Source organism: Microcaecilia unicolor, chromosome 3 (genome assembly GCF_901765095.1).
Source record: "Microcaecilia unicolor chromosome 3, aMicUni1.1, whole genome shotgun sequence".
NCBI lineage: Eukaryota > Metazoa > Chordata > Amphibia > Gymnophiona > Siphonopidae > Microcaecilia > Microcaecilia unicolor.
Window position 1 is genome coordinate 475280237 of NC_044033.1, and position 21094 is coordinate 475301330.

At 37.9% G+C, this 21094-nt stretch overlaps 1 protein-coding gene across 1 annotated transcript in view; it reads left to right on the plus strand.

Annotated features, from left to right (window-relative positions):
• The window catches only part of FAM135A (family with sequence similarity 135 member A), a 289052-nt gene that overhangs the window by 130457 nt on the left and 137501 nt on the right, over positions 1-21094 (plus strand). The window contains 2 exon segments of the mRNA XM_030199007.1: positions 11514-11591; positions 16308-16357. Of these exon segments, the coding sequence (XP_030054867.1) occupies positions 11514-11591; positions 16308-16357 (128 nt within the window).

Sequence of the window (21094 nt, forward strand, 5' to 3'; positions counted from 1 at the left end):
TATACACATTTTGAAATCGAACTCTTTATAGGTATATCTCTATGGAAGTCAGTGGGGAAGTTCTATAGATAAGATTTCCCCCAATAACTTTTACTTCACGCCTAGATTTATGTTAATATTTTTATTGAGATCTGAAGAATTTCAGCTTTATAAAGATTTAAAATATAACTTTTTAATATAATTATCGTTAGCTAATGTTAAGCATTTAGAATTAGGAAAAGCAGTCACAGAATATGTAAATGATGGAGTGGAGGAGTGGCCTAGTGGTTAGGGTGGTGGACTTTGGTTCTGGGGAACTGAGGAACTGAGTTCGATTCCCACTTCAGGCACAGGCAACTCCTTGTGACTCTGGGCAAGTCACTTAACCCTCCATTGCCCCATGTAAGCCGCATTGAGCCTGCCATGAGTGGGAAAGCTCGAGGTACAAATGTAACAAAAAAAAATTTTGATTTTGTGTTCTAATAATTTTACTGTTGCACACTTTAAATGACAGTTAACAGATTTTAGTGGTTCACTAGTTGAGCTCTTTCCAGCATCTTTATTCTAGTTTAGTTAAATTGTATTGATGCTAACCAACACTGGTAGGTTTGTTAAACTGCAAACTATAAAAGGAGGGATCGGAATGCTTAAGGAGGTTCTGAGTTAGTAAGTGGCAAGCACAGAATGCAGATTGGTCTCTCAAAGGTAGTGAATGAGGGCAGGAATAGAATGGTAATGATGTGAATGGAGGATTGTAGTTTTTAAGTGAGGCAAGTGCTTAAGTAAAATGAATATATTTGTGGAAAGTGATTTAATAACAGTGTTTTAATATGGTTCCTGCTTTATAGAGGCAACATAAGTATCTGTGTGTACTTATAAAACACATATACACATTACACACATATTCCCTTGCACAAATTTACACTTGGTAATTGGTATAAAAATATGTGAATGTACATTAGAACTCTGCCAAAATATGTCCCCAGGAATGTCAATGTGCAGCTAGGGTTAAAGGGTAACTGCAAGATTTCATCTAGCTATTTTCTCTGTATTAAAGATGCTTTAGATAAGGATAATGTTTTATAAAATTACCCACTTAATTCCTAATTCTATAAACTTAGTGCCTAAATGCAAGTTGCCATTTACACACTAAAATTTATGTATTTATTCCATAATTTAGTTTGTTCTCCCGATAACACCCCAAATGGGTTTCAGAGTTAGTTACATAATGAGTAGACATAAAATAACAGTATAGCTATTATAAAACTAAATAAAATGTTAATTTATCACAAATTCATTATACAACTCATCAAATATTATTAAATTTTTACAGCTCTAGGGAACTGTAATCATTTATTTATTATAGAATACTATCACTTATGCATGAGATTGTTGCAACTATGCGCATAAGTGCTAGTTGGGCTCTAAGGGGTATTCTATAACTTTAGCATGCAACTGCAAAGGGAGTTGCATGGGGGAGGGGGGTCTCACATTTCTGTGGGTAGTATACAAAAATAATACAAATTATATGCTATTGTGCCACATTTTTGAATCTCATTTCTCTACTTTATTTATTCTGTTGGATGCATGGACTAATTTTCATCCTACCCGTACTGATGAATAAATTGCTATATCTTACATCTATTGGACTCCTTTTTTCTTTTTTTTTTTTTTTAACCTCATTGTACTTTTGGGGTTTTTTTTTGTTACATTTGTACCCTGCGCTTTCCCACTCATGGCAGGCTCAATGCGGCTTACGTGGGGCAGTGGAGGGTTAAGTGACTTGCCCAGAGTCACAAGGAGCTACCTGTGCCTGAAGTGGGAATCAAACTCAGTTCCTCAGTTCCCCAGGACCAAAGTCCACCACCCTAACCACTAGGCCACTCCTCCACTCATGAGGGTGAATAAATGCTTACTTATGGTAGTATTTTCTAATGGAATGTAGGTACCCAGATGCGGTTACAGAATTAGCGCTTACTGCTCTGCATCTTGGAGTCTAACTTTTGGGTCCTTTATAGAATTGCCCCCTTAGGGTCAGATTCTATAAAAGGCGCCTAAAAATCCGCCCTGTAAATGTTTCCGCTTAAGCATATTCTATAAGCGGTGCCTAGATTTAGACGCGGTATGTAGAATACGCTTAGTTGACATCCCAATGCATAAAACTATGCACTTTTCATTTATACCAACGAAAATGTGGCATAAATCCTTTCCTGTAGGTTTGCGGCCACTAGGCCATGTTCTATAACTACACCAATAAAAATATGATGTGGCGCATTATTATAGCATACACCTGGATTTCAGCACATATCTCTAGGCTCGCTATATAGAATTCGGCAGTTAATGTGTAGTTCACAGTAGTCATCCAAACTGAAGCTTATTTTCTAACTGGGCCCTTTTGGAAGAGTGGTACACACAGCTGTGAAAGCTACGTTCAGTTTGTTGTGGGTTTTGTTAAGTGTAGTGGATGTAAGAACTCATGCAGTGGAGCACCAAGGAATCTAAAAAGATAGATTCATCTTTGATGATCCTTTTGATAATCCTTTTAACTTTTGGTAGTCATTTTCAACTTACGTGCTCATATGTGGATATAAAGAGCATGCCTCCAATAACGGAGCGATATCTGTTTGATCAACATGTAATTGTGGTGAGTCACATGGAGGCTTTATTTTGTTTTAGGTATGTGGACTTCTGACTGTCAAATTTGTTTAGTAATTTTAGTCCCAGCTATAAATTTATTTCAGTGCCTTTGCAAACAAAGGGAATAACAAGAGATTATCTACCACAAAGGGAGAGATGAAGAAAAAAAATTGCAGGAAAAATTGCACATTCCAAAAAGTAGGGAAGAAGAGGAGACAAAAGTTAAACCAAGAGTAGACAAACTTATAATTTGTCTTTTAGCAGGAGTCAAAGCCAGAGAACATGAAGGATGGAAGGAGGAGCCAAACAGAAAAAGGAATATACATTAGAAAATTAGAAAAAGACCCAATATGGCTACATTTTGGCATAGAAAATGTCTTTCTCAAGGATTACTATTCATAATTAATATCCAGATAAGCTTGGTGTAAAATTATAGCTGATAGCACTAAATACAATTATGTATACAACATTACATACAGTACTCTTAACAGAAAGCATTACTAAATGAAACTCCACAGATCTTTTAATGCCAGTTCGGCTTAGTTGAAAATTTGAGAGAATGATCAAGACTTTATTTTTTTTTTGGCGGGGGGGTCTTTTACTAAGGTGTGCTAGTGTTTTTATAATGCATTCTAAGAATCAGCTGACACTAAATGCTGAGACGCCCATAGGAATATAATAAGTGTCTCAGCATTTAGCTCCAGCTAAAAACGTTAATCTTAGTAGAAGACCCCCTTTGATCTTTTTTTTTTTTCAAAATGAGTGCTCTACTTTATATTTAGCTCTAGAAAGAAGAAATTCAAACTATTGGGTAAAATAGATAAGGGCTGTCTTCCTGGTTACTATTTTCCTGGATACTATTAACTTAGAGCTCTTTTACTAAAGTTCAGTAAGGTTTTGCACTTAACTGCACTTTAACTACAAAAGTTAAGATGCAGTAAACAAAGCCTGTATGATAAATGCAGGAGGAATGTCCAGCATCTGCCCTGCATTTAGAGTACAAGGCAGAAAAATCACAAAGAAATATTTAATTGATGTCACACATATAGGGGAAAAGAAACCATGGTTGATTTCAGGAGCTACATAAACACCCTATGGTATTGGAGACAACAGAGGAGAAGGAACAGAAAAAAATTACAAGCAATTTATGTCAAAGGGAAAGGACAATTGAGAAGAATAAAAATATACAGGTTTCAAATTCCTATATTTCACAATACATTTGAAGCTATGTGCCCAATACACTTCGAAGGATACTTAAGGAAAAACATTATTCCAATTTACAAATCTCCAAGATCGTAACAGTAGAAATTTGCTTTCTCCTGTTTTGTGTTGCTCTTGAAACATCTGGGAAGACGCAAATCCTTAATCCAAAAAGTAATTTTCCCTTACATCTGAATAGCAGTCTCAAAATCCAGTGTCTTATCTGGTTCCACAACAAGTGACACCATCATTTTAGCTGTGACCATTTGTTCTTCCGTGGAAAGCTTCAGAAGAACTATAAGTCAAATCTATATTCACCCCTCTAGATTTCTCATCTTTCTTTGGCATGAAACCTTGATAAATATTATACACAAATTCACAATCTTTATTAATAAAAATACATCTATTAAAACTACCTCGCTGACTAACTGCTGGTACTAATTCATAAATTCCCCCAATACTCAAACTGCTTACAACAGTACCCACTATTATTTCAAAATTGCCCCATATGCAAAAAATCATACAAACACTCTCTTAAAGCAACAGTTCATATCAACAAGATATCATAAGAACTGTCATTTGATGTGATCATCAGTGCTGTTTGCAACTCGTCTACTTCTGAGAAATACTGCAATCCTGTCTATTGAGCATCAGTATTTCTGCAGCAGCTGATACAGATTCAGAGAGATACCCCTTCTGGAACTTATGTCTCTTGTTCTCCTCTTGGTCTCAATATTTTAGTCCCGACATGATCTCATGTTTCGCCGTAATGGTGTCTTCAGGGCACTAAACCAACATAATCGCATGTACCACCTGAACTGAATGGCATCTGGAATTTCAGTCTACTAGAGAGATACTGTGTCTGAAAATTCACCTGGGAAATCGACCGAAAAAGACATTTATCTAGGCATGTGATAGCTAACCATATTGAGTTTGAAGATGTCATCTCAGTCTATGGTAGCTTAAACTCTGGAACGGTATTAACTTCTCCACTTCTTTTCTGTGTTGCTTCTCCGGGCTACAGACCATGAAGGCCAACATCTTTAGAAGGAAATCCCAACTCTTCTGCAGCAACTGTTCATTCCAGGCAAGCAACTTCCATCCCTGATCCCCTCCCTGACGCACTGCCTGGACTGCCATGGCGGGGCTTTGTAGTTGCTGCCATCCCTTTTGGCTCAAGGATAGTTGTTCTGCTGGGGGAGATGTCAGCTATCCTTGCCCCAGCATTGCTCCTAGTGGTGCTCCACTGGAGACTTCAGTAGTTCCCACTACTTGCTGAATGAAGGAAGTCATGGAGCTAAAGGGGGAAGGCCCTGTTGTTTATCCAAGGGAAACGCTCAGCTCTTAACCATTATGAGGAAAGCAGAGACTGACTGAAACTGAATCCATGGCTGAAATTTGCCACTCATTTTTGACTTGAACTGGAACCACAAATGGCACCTCATGGTCCTCCCGGGCCGGCCAACCAGCTAGCCACCAAAACCGTTCCTCCCTCTCACCTCTTTTTAAGTGGCCTGGTGGTCTAATGTCTGTTTATGGTCAAGAGCAATCCCCAATCACTCTTGCCCTTGTAGGTTCCTCTGCCAGAATTGCTACCAGGACTTTCTGCAATACCCTTGCAAGACAGCTGCAGGAGGTCCTGGTGGCTGTCTTGGGATCAGAAGCTGTTTAAGCAGGAGCAATCTCCAGTCGCTCCTGGACCTCCTTCGGCAGTCATTTTGGCTAAGGAACCTGTGGGGGCAAGAGCGATTGGACATCGCTGTAGCCTAGAAGATGCCACTAGACCACCAGGCTGTTTAAAGGGAGGTGTGGGAGGGCAGAGGTGTTGGGGTCAGATGGCCGGCCTGGGTGGACCCACCCTCTTCTGGGGTGGGGTGGGGGGGGGGGGGAAAGAGAGTTTTGATTTCGGCCGAAAATGCACAAGCATTTTCGTCCAAATCCTGATTTCGGATCGATTTCTGTGCCAAAATCAAAATGCTGTTTTCTAGAGGCCGAAATTAATCAAGAACATCAGGTAGCACACACTAGCACTGATGATCTTGTTCCAACCACACCCCATACTGCCATCCTTGGTTTCCATCAGTTTCATATAATGAAGTGGTCTAGCTATTTCAGATAGATCTAATTTGGCAGTTCAGTCAATAGGGAGCAAAAAAATCAAACTTTTTATCTAAATAGATTATTCTCTGACCAATGTTCAGATGGTAATTCATTCCATATAGAGGAACTACCACAGAGACAGGCCATCTGGTGGACCCCATGTCATATTTCACATTAAATTATTTATTTTTCGTATATGTATTCCGCCTTAATCTAAAGTGGGTAGCAATTAAAAAATATATAAAATCTTATAAAAACAACTAGACAGATCATAAGTGCAGATCTCTTTATCATAAAAATTGTTACAATCACTTAAACATTTTGAAAATATTTCATTTCTCCAAAAAAGCTAGGCAGTTTATTTCTACAAGCAAAGTAGAAATAGACTGGAACATGTCTCTTCCCAGCAGATTCTATTTCAGGCAACCCAACAAATATGACAGTATCAGTGAAGCTCAGAATGCTAAGACTAATAGCTTAACCAATGGAGGATTTTAATGAAGGAGTGGCATTCACCATCTTCTCATTTCCAGTTGCCAGCCATGCTACAGTCTTCTGCACTACCTGGAGTGTCTTAAACAATTCTGGAAGGACCAATATATAAAGCATGCCTATAATCTAAATAAGACATGCATAGTAGATTGTTGTAGTTTATTGCATATTATCCTTCAGGGAGAGTATTAGGTACACTCAACACCCTTAAATCAAGTACTTCCTCCCTACATAATGGAATTTCTTCACCAGGCAAGGTCACCTCCCCCTCCCACTTTTGCCAGTCTACCTTTCCAGTACATAACACCTTGGTCTTCACTCCCAGTCCTCGAGGGTCACCAACAAGTCATGGTTTGAGGATATCGCTAACAAATATGCATTCAAGTAACTAAAGACTACTAATTAATAAATACCAAAAAATATACAATTCAAATTTACTTAAATATAGTGAACAGAGCTCAGTGTTTTACCTTAACATATTGAAACCACCACAGGTCAGATATTTGTGGTGGCAGGTGATGTTCAATACCGCATGCTGTAAATTACGTTAACTTTAAATGGCTGATGGAGCCCAATCTTCCAGTGGACTCCAAATATACTCTGATGTTCTATGGTCCATCTTGAACTCCAAAATGTCCATGACTAATATTTGGTCACACCAAACACAATCCCCTATGCTCAAAATCCAATTGTGCATTAAGTCCTGTACTCTACATGGGTCCATGTTTCACCTTCAGCTTCTTCAGGAGACAAGACTGTAGAAAAGAAAGCTTAATAACACATAGTTGCACTCTTAAACCATTCCTAATGTACTTATATTAATCATTACCAAAATCCAAATCTTTGAAATTTCCTACTCTGGGTGTTGTCTTCCCAGTAAGAGGCTCAAAAAACGCCAGTGCATACATATTATCAGGAGGCTGGCTATACTGGTGGACATGACATCATATAAATTAAAATTCTGTTTCACACGTGGAGCCATTCAGTTTCTTTATTCAAGCCCCTCAACATCACAGTATCCCACATGTAAATAAATGTTTGTTCCTTTTGTACCAGTATGGTAGATACATCATCCCCCCCCCCCCCCCCCCCCCCAATTTGAAATGGATTTGCAGCAGAACCACAAAGCGCAAGCTATTTGCTTCATGATTAGCCTGATTCGAGTGTTCAACTAATGGGGTGTCCAATCTATTGATTCTCAAATTACTTAAATGTTGAACTATCCACTGTTTCATCTTCCGTTTAGTTTGGCCTATATACCACTTTTGATAGGGTCACCGAATCCCATATACTACTTGGGATTAATGATTGAATTTGTTATTGCAAATTAACAGTATACACATTGCCCACAACAAAAATGGTCTCATTGATCTTGCTATAAATCCCCCAAATTTTGATTCCTAGTGCGTGCAAAATGCGGTATACTTTTAAAACCCCAGATGCAATGACAAAATGGGCCAATATTTACAGATCACTTGTCTATAAATAAATATATAAATCTGGTTCACCTGTGACCATCCAATGGTCTGGAATGTTCTGGAACTGTTCAGCAACCAGCTCCTATGGACGTTTCCTGCCTTGAAAGCTTTAAGTATTTCTTTAACAGGGTAATCTCATTGTTTAAAATTACCCTATAGGAATGGTGTCGCTTAACTTTTTCGGATGAAAACTACAATATTGTAATGATGTATTCCTATCTGGTGCTTTTTGGTATACGAGCGGTGAATGTTCCTTGCATATATTGAACATGTATGTCCAAAAAAATCTACTTCATGACCACCTATATGTGATGTAAAAGATATAAAAGATACGTATGAGAAAGATTAGCATGCAATGGGTATCTTAAAAACCTGATTTGTTGGTGGCCCTCAGGGACTAGGAGTGAAGACCGATGACAAACATTCGTTTTGCTCATTTACCACTAAACAACTTTTCTGCATCTATCTTAAAATGGTATCCAGACAGAGGTTTAAATTTGCCATCATCTGCATCACATCCTTTCCCAGTGGAATCATCATCTAGCAATCATTCTCATACAAGAAAAGAAACCAAACCACCAAATCTGTAGCAAAGGGCACAAAACATTAAGGGCCCTGTTTACAAAAGCGTGCTAGCGTTTTTAGTGTTCACTAACAGTGTAGACGCCCATAGGAATATGGGCATCTACAAAGTTACCGTGCGCTAAAAATGCTGGTGTGCCTTTGTAAACAAGGCCCTAAATAAAGATGAGAGATTACATCAAGGGACTTCATGAGGTGCTCCTGAGACCCAGATATCTTATCTATCGTTACTTACCATGTTCACCTAAAAAGAAAAGACTAAATCAATGGATGTAGCAGCTCCTGACAGGTCCGTCCCATGCCTTGACAATAAGACTTTAATCAACCAAATTAAAGGCATTGGGCAAATCAAGCAGAATAATCTACACTGCTGAATTTTGAATCTACCACAATATACCTGGTCCAGTGCTGTTGTTGTAACATTCATCCTGTTTTAAGAAACAGGATGAAACCCTACCTGGCTTGCATCTTTTAAATTGTGCTGCTCAGTAAAAGTTTCTAGCTGCTCATTCACCATCCTCTCTAAAATGTTTGCTAAAAATGGCAAATTAGCAATCGGCCTTTAGCATAAAAGACTTTGAAAATTGGCCTATCCATTAGAATATCACTTCTGTTACCCTTCTAATAGCATGTTGTTCTTTCCTCTTTCTAGTTTTTTCACATAGGGCTCAGCTTTCAGAGGGATCTAGCTGGCTAGGTAAGGACTTAGCTGGTATAAGAGCCTTTGAAAGTACATTGGGATAAACTGCTAAAGTTTGCCCCCTAAATTTCACTAGGTGGTTTTCTTTAGCTAATCAAACTCTGGGTCATTCCGGTGTCAGAACTAGGTTGACATATGGACATTAGGTAGCTGGTGCATAATTTTAGTTTTAGCTGGCTAAGTTTAGGAATATGAGCTGGGTGCTCTACTTCTAACTTTAAGCTGACAAGATTTAGTAAGTTTTACACTTTCATTTTAGCCTTTCAAAATTTGGCCAGTTAATAAATGCAGGCATTTTTTGAAAATAAACCTTATGACCTTTAACTCAATTGTTTCCATGTTAATAATCTATTCCCCTTGAGAGAGGCATTTTTATGTCAAAAGATGACCATATTGGTCTTCTAAATCATTTCTCACTCTATACTTGTTCATTTTTTTTCCTTGTTTCTTTTTTCCTCCTTTTTCTATTTGTCCTTTATATATTTGGATTTGAAAGTCACTGTTAAATAGATTATACGTTGAGTTAGCTCTTGTACCTCTACCTTTTTGGATGCATATTTCCTGCATTTTTTAATCTTGATTTACAAACCAAGGAACATAGTGCAATTTACCAACTTAAGAAAAACGAAAACAAATGGGGAGTTTATCATTAGGTAATAATAATTAGTAATTAGTATCTTCTTTGGTCATGTTTGTGCCAAGTAAAGCAAAGAACTGAAATTGTTTAATCACCCATAACCCAAGCCTCCAAGAAATTCTGCCATAATAAAATCTTAAGATTCAATTTATAAATAAAGATGTTTGTAGTTCCGCATTAGGTTTAAATTAACCTTATAACAAACTTTTTTTAATTATGATAACTTGGAGGGTCTTTTACTAAGGCGCGCTCACTTTTTTGGCACTTGCTAAACGTTAGAGAGACCAATGCATTCCTATGGGCATATCTAACGTTTAGCGTGCCCACAATTTTAGTGCATGCTAGAGACGTGAATGCACCTTAGTAAAAGACACCCTCGATTTATCTCATTTTTTGAAAATTGATTTAATAGGGCACTTCAGTTTCAGGTACAGAAACGGGGCCACCTTTTTTTTATCTGCCAGGATCACTAATATAACTTGATATCATAAAATTAAGAAAATCTAAAATTAGTCTAAACTAATAAATATTATAGCATTTGATCTCGCTGTCGAAATGTCAGCTTGCATATGTAGCTGCTGTAATGTCACTGTGAGAAGTACATCTAAGCAGTACTATCAGAAACTAAAGTCCCATTATTGATATGTAGATTAATTTTTAAAATCAGTGCAGAACTTATACCACATCACTTTTTTGCAATTCTTAACTTCCAAGTTGTTAAAGTTGTATTTCATAAATATATTTTGGAATTCACATGCCATGTTTTATAGTTTTCTTCAAGACCTAAACTAAAGATCATGCAACACTAGTGTTGTCAATAGTTATAGGATAGAATGATTTTCCTGACAACATGAATGTTCTTAAAGAGAGCTAGGTTTTCTCTGGTACAGCAATCAAAAAATGCTGGCTTAATTAGGTGAATTCCATTGCATTTTTTTGTTTGTTTTTATTCAGTTTGCCATATATGTTTTGTTATGAACTTTGTGAATTTTTGTTGCTGTTTCCCATGATTTTAATTTTTTCTTTAATAAACTAACCATAAGAATAACAATGTAACTATAATGTTTCTTAGAGTAAAAGTGACTTAGACTCTAACATTACTAACATCCTTCACTTTCTGTTCATGATCTGGAGATAGTCTATGCTAACACAGTACTGTCCTGCAATAGCTCTCATGAAATCCAGCTCATTACTGTACACTGGATTTGCCTATTCACTAGTCATCATCCTTTAACCCTCATCTTGCACTTTCTTTATTGTGGTGTTCATATTTGTGTAATGGGTGGGCCAAAGGTTTATCTCTTCATTTTAACAAAAGTCCCTTATCTTTTCTTTTCACTTTGCTTATTTTTATGATGTACGTTTTTTTTTAAACATATATGAACTCAGTCTAATAATAATATACTGGCATATTAAAATACATGTGAAATAATTTACACAAAATAACTAGATATTATGATCCTAATTTTAACATAATGTAAATATAGAATTGTAGCTTCCACTGAATTCTCAAGTGTGTAAATGTGCAAACATTTCAGCAACAGCATTTAATGTACATCATAAGCAAGCACCTAATGTCAGCTTTCCTAAACTTCTAATCACATTGCTAGGACCCTATTAAACTTTTGTACTAACTATAAGGCAAATACAGCATAGATATAAAAAGAATGTAGTAACTAGTACATGTGTGTGCAATTCCTATAACTAGCCAAATCCAGCATGCAGGTCCTTTATGATCGCCTTCTCAGAAGAAAATATCCACGATTCCAGAGAGTCGACAGTCTAGGTATGTGTTCAAAGCAAGCCGTACAAACCATCAGATCTTTTTAATGCAAATTTTCTTATTACACATATAGGACTCTGTTCAGCAAAAATATCATGTTTTGCCACTCTTAGATCTGCCGCTTGGAGGCAGACATGAAACCATCTCTAGCCTTTACAATTTGTGTTTTGCTTAGCTTCTTCCTTTACTCCTCTCTGTAAATCACCTCCTTCCTCTTTCTGCAGGCCTGTCCCTTCTTGACTGAATCAAGTATTCTGCTGTTTTTATTACATTTCGTATATAGACAAGGGCTCTTGGATCATTTCTGCTGAACAGGGCCCTTAATATACCTCTGTTATAGAGGGTCTTTTCACCAAACCTTGGATATGGCAAATTGATGTTGTGTCACTTCAGCCTTGTACAAAATTTGTTATGAGAATCAAAATCTGCTTATAGCAGACCATCTATATGATAGATTTATTCATCTCTAGTTCTCCTTTTATAAAGATTGGCAATTGCACTACTGTATGTTAAATGTTATGGCTGTATTTTAAGTAGCTGGTTTTGAGATGAGATCTGAATTTGCTGAGCATATCAAAAAGACCTAGGTGATCCAAAATATAAATAGCTTTGTTTATTTTCGTATATAGATTAAAAGAGTAAGAAGTATAGTTTTCATTTTACACTTTCAGTTGATACCGGAAGAAAGAATGCAGCAAAATGAAACTGACACTGGTAAATAACAGAAATATTTCTTGATAATTCCAGTGGGTCAGATGGCTTTTGTACATCAGAGAATCATGTAGAGCTTTCAGGAAAGGTTTACATATGCATTACCATGAGCCTGTGTGACCACCAGACCAGCTGCAACTTAGCCCTAATTTTGTCTGTCAGAAGGGGCTTATAAAACCCAAACCTTAGCTGTTATTTTTTTTGCTTGACCTGTTTTCATTAAAAATGTTCACACACTTTGTTTTCTTTTCTGCCTAAACTTTAGTCATACCATTTTAGTAGAGAAACAGGCCGAACCCAGGGCAGTTCTTTAAGCTCCTAATGTTGCCATGGTCCTCTCTTAAAATCACTTTGAGAGCCTATGCCAATAGAATTGTTGCCTGCAGGTGCTCATAGCTGTGGACCGCTGAGTTTGGGTAGCATGTGAAGAAAAAAACTCACAGATTTATCCTACAATTGTGTGCTTCAGAGACTCTGCTGCCACTTCTTACTGATGTGGAGAGTGGGTCAAGAGATCATTGAATAAGATGCTAAGGAGGTACCTTCTACTTCATGACCCCATCAACAGCAGGGATCTTGTTCTCAACCCAGAGAGAAAAGGGCTAAAAGTCATGCACACAACCCCAGGCAAAACCAAGGAATGAGGTTTGACTGGATTCAAGAAAACATAATCCACATCCATTCTGGAGAACCTGTGGGGAGAATGTTAAAATTTTATTCAAGCAAAGTCAGCTTAACCTCAGACAATTCAGTTCTCAGTATAATCAGGAATAGTTTCTGATTTCATCTATTGGAAACCGCTTCAAATTGTCCTACAAAAGTCTTTTGTTTTCCTCTCAGCATTAGGAACTGCTGTCAAGGAATTCTATTCCTTCTTAGAGACTACAGCTGTTGAACTGGTTCAACCATGGGAAAGAAAGTGGGAATTTTATTCCTTTTATCTTTTGATCCCAAAAAGTACAGCAGGATTCTGTCCCATCTTACAGCTAAGGACTTTTGAGCAAATTTCTGGTGAAGGAAAATTAAGAGGTGATTTCCTTCTGTGCCATCATCCTTTTTCTAAGAAAATGGAACTGGCTATGCTTTCTGAATTTAAAGGATATCTCAGATACTGCTTGCTGCTTTTAGCCAGGTATCCTCATCACGAATATTTGGAAAATGTCTGACAGTGGTGTCAGTATATCTTTGCAAGTTGGGTTTGCACATTTCCCTATCTGGATGATTGGGTAGGTCAAGGGCATTTCTGTGGAATCACTGAGTGAAATCACTTAAGTGCTGAGGTTGCTAGGGTTCATAATAAACTACTCAAAATACCATTAGAACCCATCTCAATTGAAATTTGTAGGAAATGTGCTAGTAAGCAAGCTTCAGCAAAACCTTGGCTGCACTAGACGAAATAAAGAAGTTGACATGAAGCTTATTGAGGATGTTGGGTCTATGGCTTTAACAATACATGTTTCCTTCTGAAACAAACCCAGTTGATTCTAAGATTTCTGTAATCGCAGACTACTGAAGATCTACGAGTCCTTCATCCAAATCACTCAACAGATCAGACATACTACCCTGATGGCTGACTCAAATCTAGTCAGGCGAGATCTTTCCAGTTTTATCCCCTACCAGTCACCCTGTTACTTCATTGCAATGCTCATTCTTTTAATTGCCAGACTCTTATGACGAAAGACTGGCCACTGTCACAGTATGGACTTTGGTTTGACCCAGTTTTACTTACCTTATGTTATTTGGCTAGCAGATTTTAGCTCCTTTTGTTACGCCCAGACAAAGGTATAAGAGGACATGCAAGGGCCATAGAAGCGTTGGTGCCCCATCCAAGGATGGCGTACACAAAGGGGATTTCCAAGTCAGTAATGTGGAGTTGTACCCACGTGTTTACATCTCATTACTGTTTAGATAAAAACTTCTGGCACATTTAGGTTTGGTTAATCTTACTTGCAATATCCTTTTGAGGTTTTCAATCCAAATCCATCCACTTTTAGGGGCCAATTTTATTATTTTCAGGTTCTCTTAAAATATATACTGTTGCTAAATGGCTTGTTGGAAACAAAAACAGATTGCCTATTGGCATTGTTAGATATTTTTCCTTTTTTTTTGTTCAAGGTATCTATAGCTAGGTATTCACGTTCTGTGAGGAATTCTATCTTGCTTGCCTCAGAGAAAGCAAACTTGCTTATCTTTAATAGGTCTTGGCTTTCTTTTTGCCAATAGCTATATGTGGAATTGTGAGGAGTTTCACATGACCACAAGGGTGTAGAAAGTTCACACATGCTCAATAGAACATGCTAGAAAGTTCTACAAGCTTAAAAGTATAAGCTCCTCATGAAATTGCTCCATTTTGTGAGCACTAGTATCCTGCTGTCTACTGAAAACACATTTTGAAAGTAAGCAATTTTGCTTTATTCGGTTAAAGACAACCGTGTACCAGTCTTGTATGTATGCTTCTATTGCGATTGCTTGGTCTCAGAGAAAGTAAAATTAGTCATCTATAATATCCATTCTCTTATGACTGCAGCTCAAGAGATCCATATAGTCCTGTCTCCTCCCCTTTTTTTCAGTGGGAGTAGCATTTGATCTGATATTCTTACATATAGGAAATCTTTCCCAAAAGCTCCAGATGATTGTTTGTTTAATGCCTGAGACCCACCTGTCTTACTCCATTGATCTGCTTTCACATCTGAGCAAGAATATTACAATACACTGCCTTGTGAATTCCTTCAAAAAGGCGTTAAATAAATCCTAATAATAAATAAACTAAGAAATGTAAATTTTCTCTTGCTGCTTTTTTTTTTCATTTTATTTAAGTTGGTTATTCATATGTTCATCAAAATTTCTAAGAAATTCTTGCCAAAGTTATTCAGAAACAATAATGAACTGTCATTCATCCACTTACAGTAGTCAAACTAACTCATAAAAAAATGACTCGCCAGATTTAACTTAGAACGCATCAGCTGTTGGATTTTAACTGCTTTGTACGTTTGTGGTAAAATAAATATAGACAGAATTTTATCAGTCTCATTTAAAAAAAATAAATAAAAAGGTGTGATGTAGTTAGCGTGCAGACCTGCAAACACTAGAAAACCTGAGGTTAATAAAATTCACTGTCTTTAAGTCATGGTCAGATCTTCATAAGCACTTTTTCTTTCTAGCCTTCATTTATTCATCTATAGAATTTTGAGGGAAAGGGATGGAGAAAAGGTAGTTTAATTTATTGGCATGTAAATATACCACCTTTCGGGTGAGCATCAAAGTGGTTTACTCTTCAGTTTTCTTCAGAAGTTGTCCTACATGTCATTTGTTGTGGAAAAAAGGTTGAAAGAAACCATTCATTCAAGATTTTTGCTTCATGGTATTGTACTGGTGATAAGTGCCAATGGTTACTGGATATCAAGAAGGACTGGAGTGTTGCATCTCCAATCCTTAATTTAATGCTGAAAGCTCGCCACCTGTATGATACCCCAGTCCAAACTGGCTCCAGATCGGATATCTGAACCTGGATCCCCCACGCAACAGTGCACATTGCTATGATCTGAATCATAGGGTTGGCCTTTCACCAAAAATCATAATATGAAAATTGTTAATGGGTTTGAATTAGTGATTGGCTCTGAGATGTAAATGGTATATTTGCTTTTATGTTTCCTGTTTTTCATTTTGTGTGTGTGTGTGTAATAATGCTCATGAGTCTTGCTTACATTTATAAAAATGGGAAAAACAGATAAATATTCAGAAAATTAGTAGTATGTGTGTTTGGGGGAAAATAGCATAACATTTAATGTATAAATTGAATATTATTTTTATATAAAGAACTTCTGTCCTTTATAACTTGAAAAAAATCCTGTTACGTACAATATTATAACTTGGAACAAGATTGAGGATTTTTTTTTAAATAAACTTTTCTTGTATAGATTCTGAACTAATAAGAATTCATGCTTTGTAACTTAAAGAAAAATCTAACATTCATTAATGTTTTTCATATCTGCATTTGTGTGATTCCAGAGAAAATAGATGTGGATGCTCGTCTTGCAGAATTATGTGAAGAAGTTAAGGTACATTAGCTTTTGCATATAGCATACTATCATAATCATTTTGGCCTTTATAAAGAAGGTGGAATTATTTGCTAAACTGATTTTTCTAGAGGTAGAAATTAACATTTCTTGTGCTCTGATGAAATTGAAATTGGTACTATTTTAAGAGGTTTTTTCCCACTCAGATTAGCATCCTGAAAAGTCACACTGATCAGCTAAGTTCAACTCGTTGAAGGGAGAATCTTTTTCAAGTTTTAGAAACGTCAAACGTACTTACACTGCCACTGTGACAGCCTGCTGTTTTGAACTTCCTTCATCCATCATTTTTCTCCTCTTGGAAATTGATCTTTACCTCTTAGCTTGCTTCCTTTTAATTTTCTGTTTCTATCCACTAAGACTTAACTCCTCCTTACTTGCCACTCTGTCTGCATTTACTGCATCTATCTACAGCTTTTCATCTCTTTCCCTCTTCCTAGCCACCATTTCCCTTCTCCCTCTATCCCCAGCCTTTCAGTAACTTCCCCCTCCCCCATATTAGCATCTCTCTTCCTCTGTCCAAAATCGACCCCCTTACTATAATCTATCTAGTGTCTTCCCTCTCTTGTTCTCTCTCCCTCTGTCCAGGGTTCTCCATCTCTCTCTGTCCTTTCCCTGTTTGTTGTATCTCCCTCTTGCTCCATCTCCTCTGTCCAGAATATCTCTCCCTCCTCTCCCTGTCAGTATTTTCATTCTCCTATGTCCCCATTTCCTTCTCCATGACCAAAATGTTCTCTCCATCTTCTTATGTCTTCATTTGTCCAGCATTTTCCTATACTGTACAATCTCTCCCCCTCAATCCAGCATCTATCTGAGTCCCCTTTCATGTCCAGTATCTGCCTTCGGTCTTCCTGTTTTTCCTCTATGTCCAACATCTGTCCCTCTCTCTCCCTTCTGTTCAATGTGTCTCCCTATCTTTTCCCACCCTCCCATTGTCCAGCATGTCTCTCCCTCCCTAGGTGGTGTATTTCCTCCTCTCTCACCCCTCCTCATGGTCTGAAAGTTCCCTTAGTCTACATTTAATTGAGTTTTTCCCTACCAGTGGCTTGTCCCAGGGTCTTTTCTCTACAGCATTCAGGACCTGTGCAAACAGGAAGGTACATTAGAAAGTGGACAGGATGCTGTAGAGAAGGCTGGGGCCAGCTACTGGTAGAGTATGAGTATGTGGCTAACCAATGCTGCTGGCCACCTCTAGTGGGTAAAGATGCATTTAAAGGTGGACTGGAGGAGATGAAGGGTTGAAAGAGGAGGACTTGTCAGACTGAGAAGGGAGTTGAAAGAGGTAGGAAGGTACCCAAACCGGGATGGTGGGAAAGGAGGGAAGGAGAGATGCTGGATATGTGAAGTGTGGGAGACACTGCCTAGAGCAGGTAGTTGGCTGCTGCAGGGGAGCCAATAATGCAGGCTTTTGGAGCCTTGAGTCAGTGCTCACCTGGGCCATGCTTTGAGCCAGCACTGTGGAAAATGAAGAAGAAAAAGCAAAAATGCCAAATAAATGTTTCTGTTCAGTATTCACTGAAGAAAAGATCTGGAGAGGAGCCATAGATAACTATCAAAAATAATTATCAACATGAAGTAAATATGACATCTTCATGGAAGAGGATGTTTGTGAAGAACTTGCAAGGCTGAAAGTGGATAAAGCCATGGGACCAGATGGAATATATCCCAGGATACAAAGGACATTCTGGCAGGTACCCTGAAGGATATGTTTAACAGATCCCTGGAGTTTGGACAGATTCTGCATGACTGGAAAAAGGTGAATGTTGTCCCCTTTCACAAAAGTGGTAATAAAGAGGAGGTGGTAAACAAGACAGTAAGCTTCGCCACATTGGTAGGAAAAGTAACGGAGATACTGCAGAAGAAAAGAGAGTACTTAATTTTATTTTACAGTCCAGTGGATTGCAATATCTGAAGCAATGTGGTTTTACCAGAGGCAGATCATGCCAGATGAATCTGATTGGCTTCTTTGTCTGAGTGACCATGGAACTAGATAAAGGGTATGCATTGGATTTGGTGGACCAATAACCAGAACCTTTGATAATGTTCCTTACAGGAGGTTTATCAACAAAATGAGCAGTCTGGGGATGGATCACAGGGTGGTCAACTAGATAAAAAATTTGGTTGACTGACAGCAGACTGAGGGTAGTGGTAAATGGCTTACATTTCAAAGAAAGAAAAATGAGTAGGGTGAGCAATGGAGTGCCCCAAAGGATCTGTCCTGGTGCTAATCCTGTTAGTACTTTCTGAGTGATATCTCTGAAGGGTTAGAAGGGATGACATAAAGATCTGCAACAGGGTGGACACCCCAGAGGGAATATGCAGAAAGAGGTCTGGTTAGCTTCTTGGCAGTTAAATTTTAATGCAGGCATCTTAACCTTGTTTTTTTTTTTTTTTCTGGTATGATTATGGATTCTACTTTCTTTTCAATCACATACGAAGGGTCTGGTAAAGATTTTTTTTTTTTAATTAAAGGTATCTAACTGACTGGTTATGCTCCTCTCTTCCATTTCAAATTGGAGGAGTCGGGGATAAATCGTACAACAACTAGCACTAAAATAAACTTTATTATATAACAAACATCTAAAATCACTCTAGATTTTAGATGAATCTAGAGTGATTTTAGAAGTTTGTTATATAATAAAGTTTATTTTAGTGCTAGTTATGTGATTTAAATGTGTTACAATTTACAACTATAAGTGTTTTATTACCCAATGGTGTGATTTGCTTTGTAACTAAGGATTTGAACCATTTAGACCCCCCCTGCTGCTTCTGTAACTGCTGTGTTAGCAACTTACTTGTGCTTTATTGCCATTTTCCATATAGTTTTTTTTTTTTATAAGCCAGTAGAAACTCTGTGCTACATATCTAGTAGAGCAAGATCTCTCTGTTTTTCATGGAGAAATGTCAATGTCTTTGGGCTATCTTGTTTATGTTGGGCTTGGAGGGTCTTTCTTGCTTCAAGTAGTTCAACCTTTTGCTCTTCCCTCGTTTTTTCCGGTGCTTTTGTGTTCGGATCCCTCAAACATAAGACTTTCCTGCATCCCAAACTATGTGTAGTGCAATTCTCCCATTTCTTTTGGAACCATCATTGTATAGCGCTATGTTTCAATAGGGACAAATTAGCTCTCCAGTGCCTCCCTTGAGATTTCCACCCTTGAGGGGTCCATATACCAAAAATGATTGCATGATCTGATACCAAATTTGGAAGGCCTTCCACCTCCCTATTAATTTTATTAGGATTTTCCATCTCTGTTGCGCAGTGGAGCCATGGCCCTTCTATTACTCCTGACAGAAATGTCTATCCCCTCTAGGTACTTAATTATCCCAACCTTGTATCTGCACATGACAGTGTTAGCAGTCAAGGCAGTATAAACCTATGCAGTTATAAAGGAACCCAGTATTTAGTAGGTAAAGAAATATAGTTTATTAACATTGATATCTTACCAAAGATAGTACAAGCAGTTCAGGCAGTCATATGGTAGAACAGCATCTCACGCCACGTCTGTCTGTATCCTTTTCTCTCCTAGCTTCTGGCTTCTTCTCTGATCTTTCTCTTCTGCCCTGATACCTCTCTGACTGCATCTCTTATACCATTCTGGCACAATTGATTCCAATGGCCCCTAGCGTTCTCACCAGGGCTCTTGCCCCTTATCAGTTGATAAGGAATGACTTCACTTATTCTCCAGCTCTAACTATGAACAAAATAGCCCCAGAGCACATCTTGTGAGATGACTTCACAGGTCATTTTGCTCTCTTCAGCACTGCTCAGCTCTCTCCCCTCCCTTTGGGTATGCTCATCCCACGTACATCTAGCCCTTTATCAACTTAAATTAGCCAAAACAAGTTTCTCATGACTTTTCACAGGTCTAGTCCCATGGGTTGTTTACCAGAGCAGATGCTTCCTCCCTTGCCTGTCAGCTCTCTGGGAACTCACTTCAGCCTCAGCTGCAGTGAGAAATACATTTTGTATCAGACATGATTTTTACTTTTTAAAGAGGCCTAGCTCTTAGCCTGAGCCATTGGCCTGTATTTTATTGAGAGCAAGGGCTACCATATTTCTTCATTCCCCTCTTGCCAGGCCCCTTAGGGGGGGCTGGCACACATGACTACTAGTGGGCGAGGTCGTCTTTTCCAGAGGGCTCTTAGAGTCCTGTGGGGGGGGGGGGGGGGGGGAAGAATACCTTCAAGGGAACAGGGGCACTCTGTTATGATGTGGGACTTAGGCCTCAGTGAGAATCAATCTTTAAGCATGTAGATATATACTACATGAAATTCTTCATTCTATGTTCCCACCCAAAAAAAACTTAACTATGTATCCTACGACTACCCCTCTGGAGTAGTGTGAGGCTTGGGAATATGTGAAGTCAATCAAGTCTAGGCACCATATAATGGAATTAATAAATTTGAGTGTATCTTACAATTGAAGCAAACTAATATATCATTGCTACAAACCTTATCATTAGTCAAACTTGGATTATGTAAATATTGCTTAAATTGTTATTAATAAAGCAGTCATGTTTCATTTAACATCACTAAAAAATCTAAGAGTGGTACATGAAAATCTACTAACATGAATAAGTACTGCAACTTCAAAAGTATTATAATTGTGAGTATTACAGTGACTTAACTTTAACAGGCCTAAAACATATAGGAAGGCCAGGCTAACTTCTAATGGCTTGAAAAATACATAGAAGCATATGATCCTTCTTCTGTTCCAGCAAC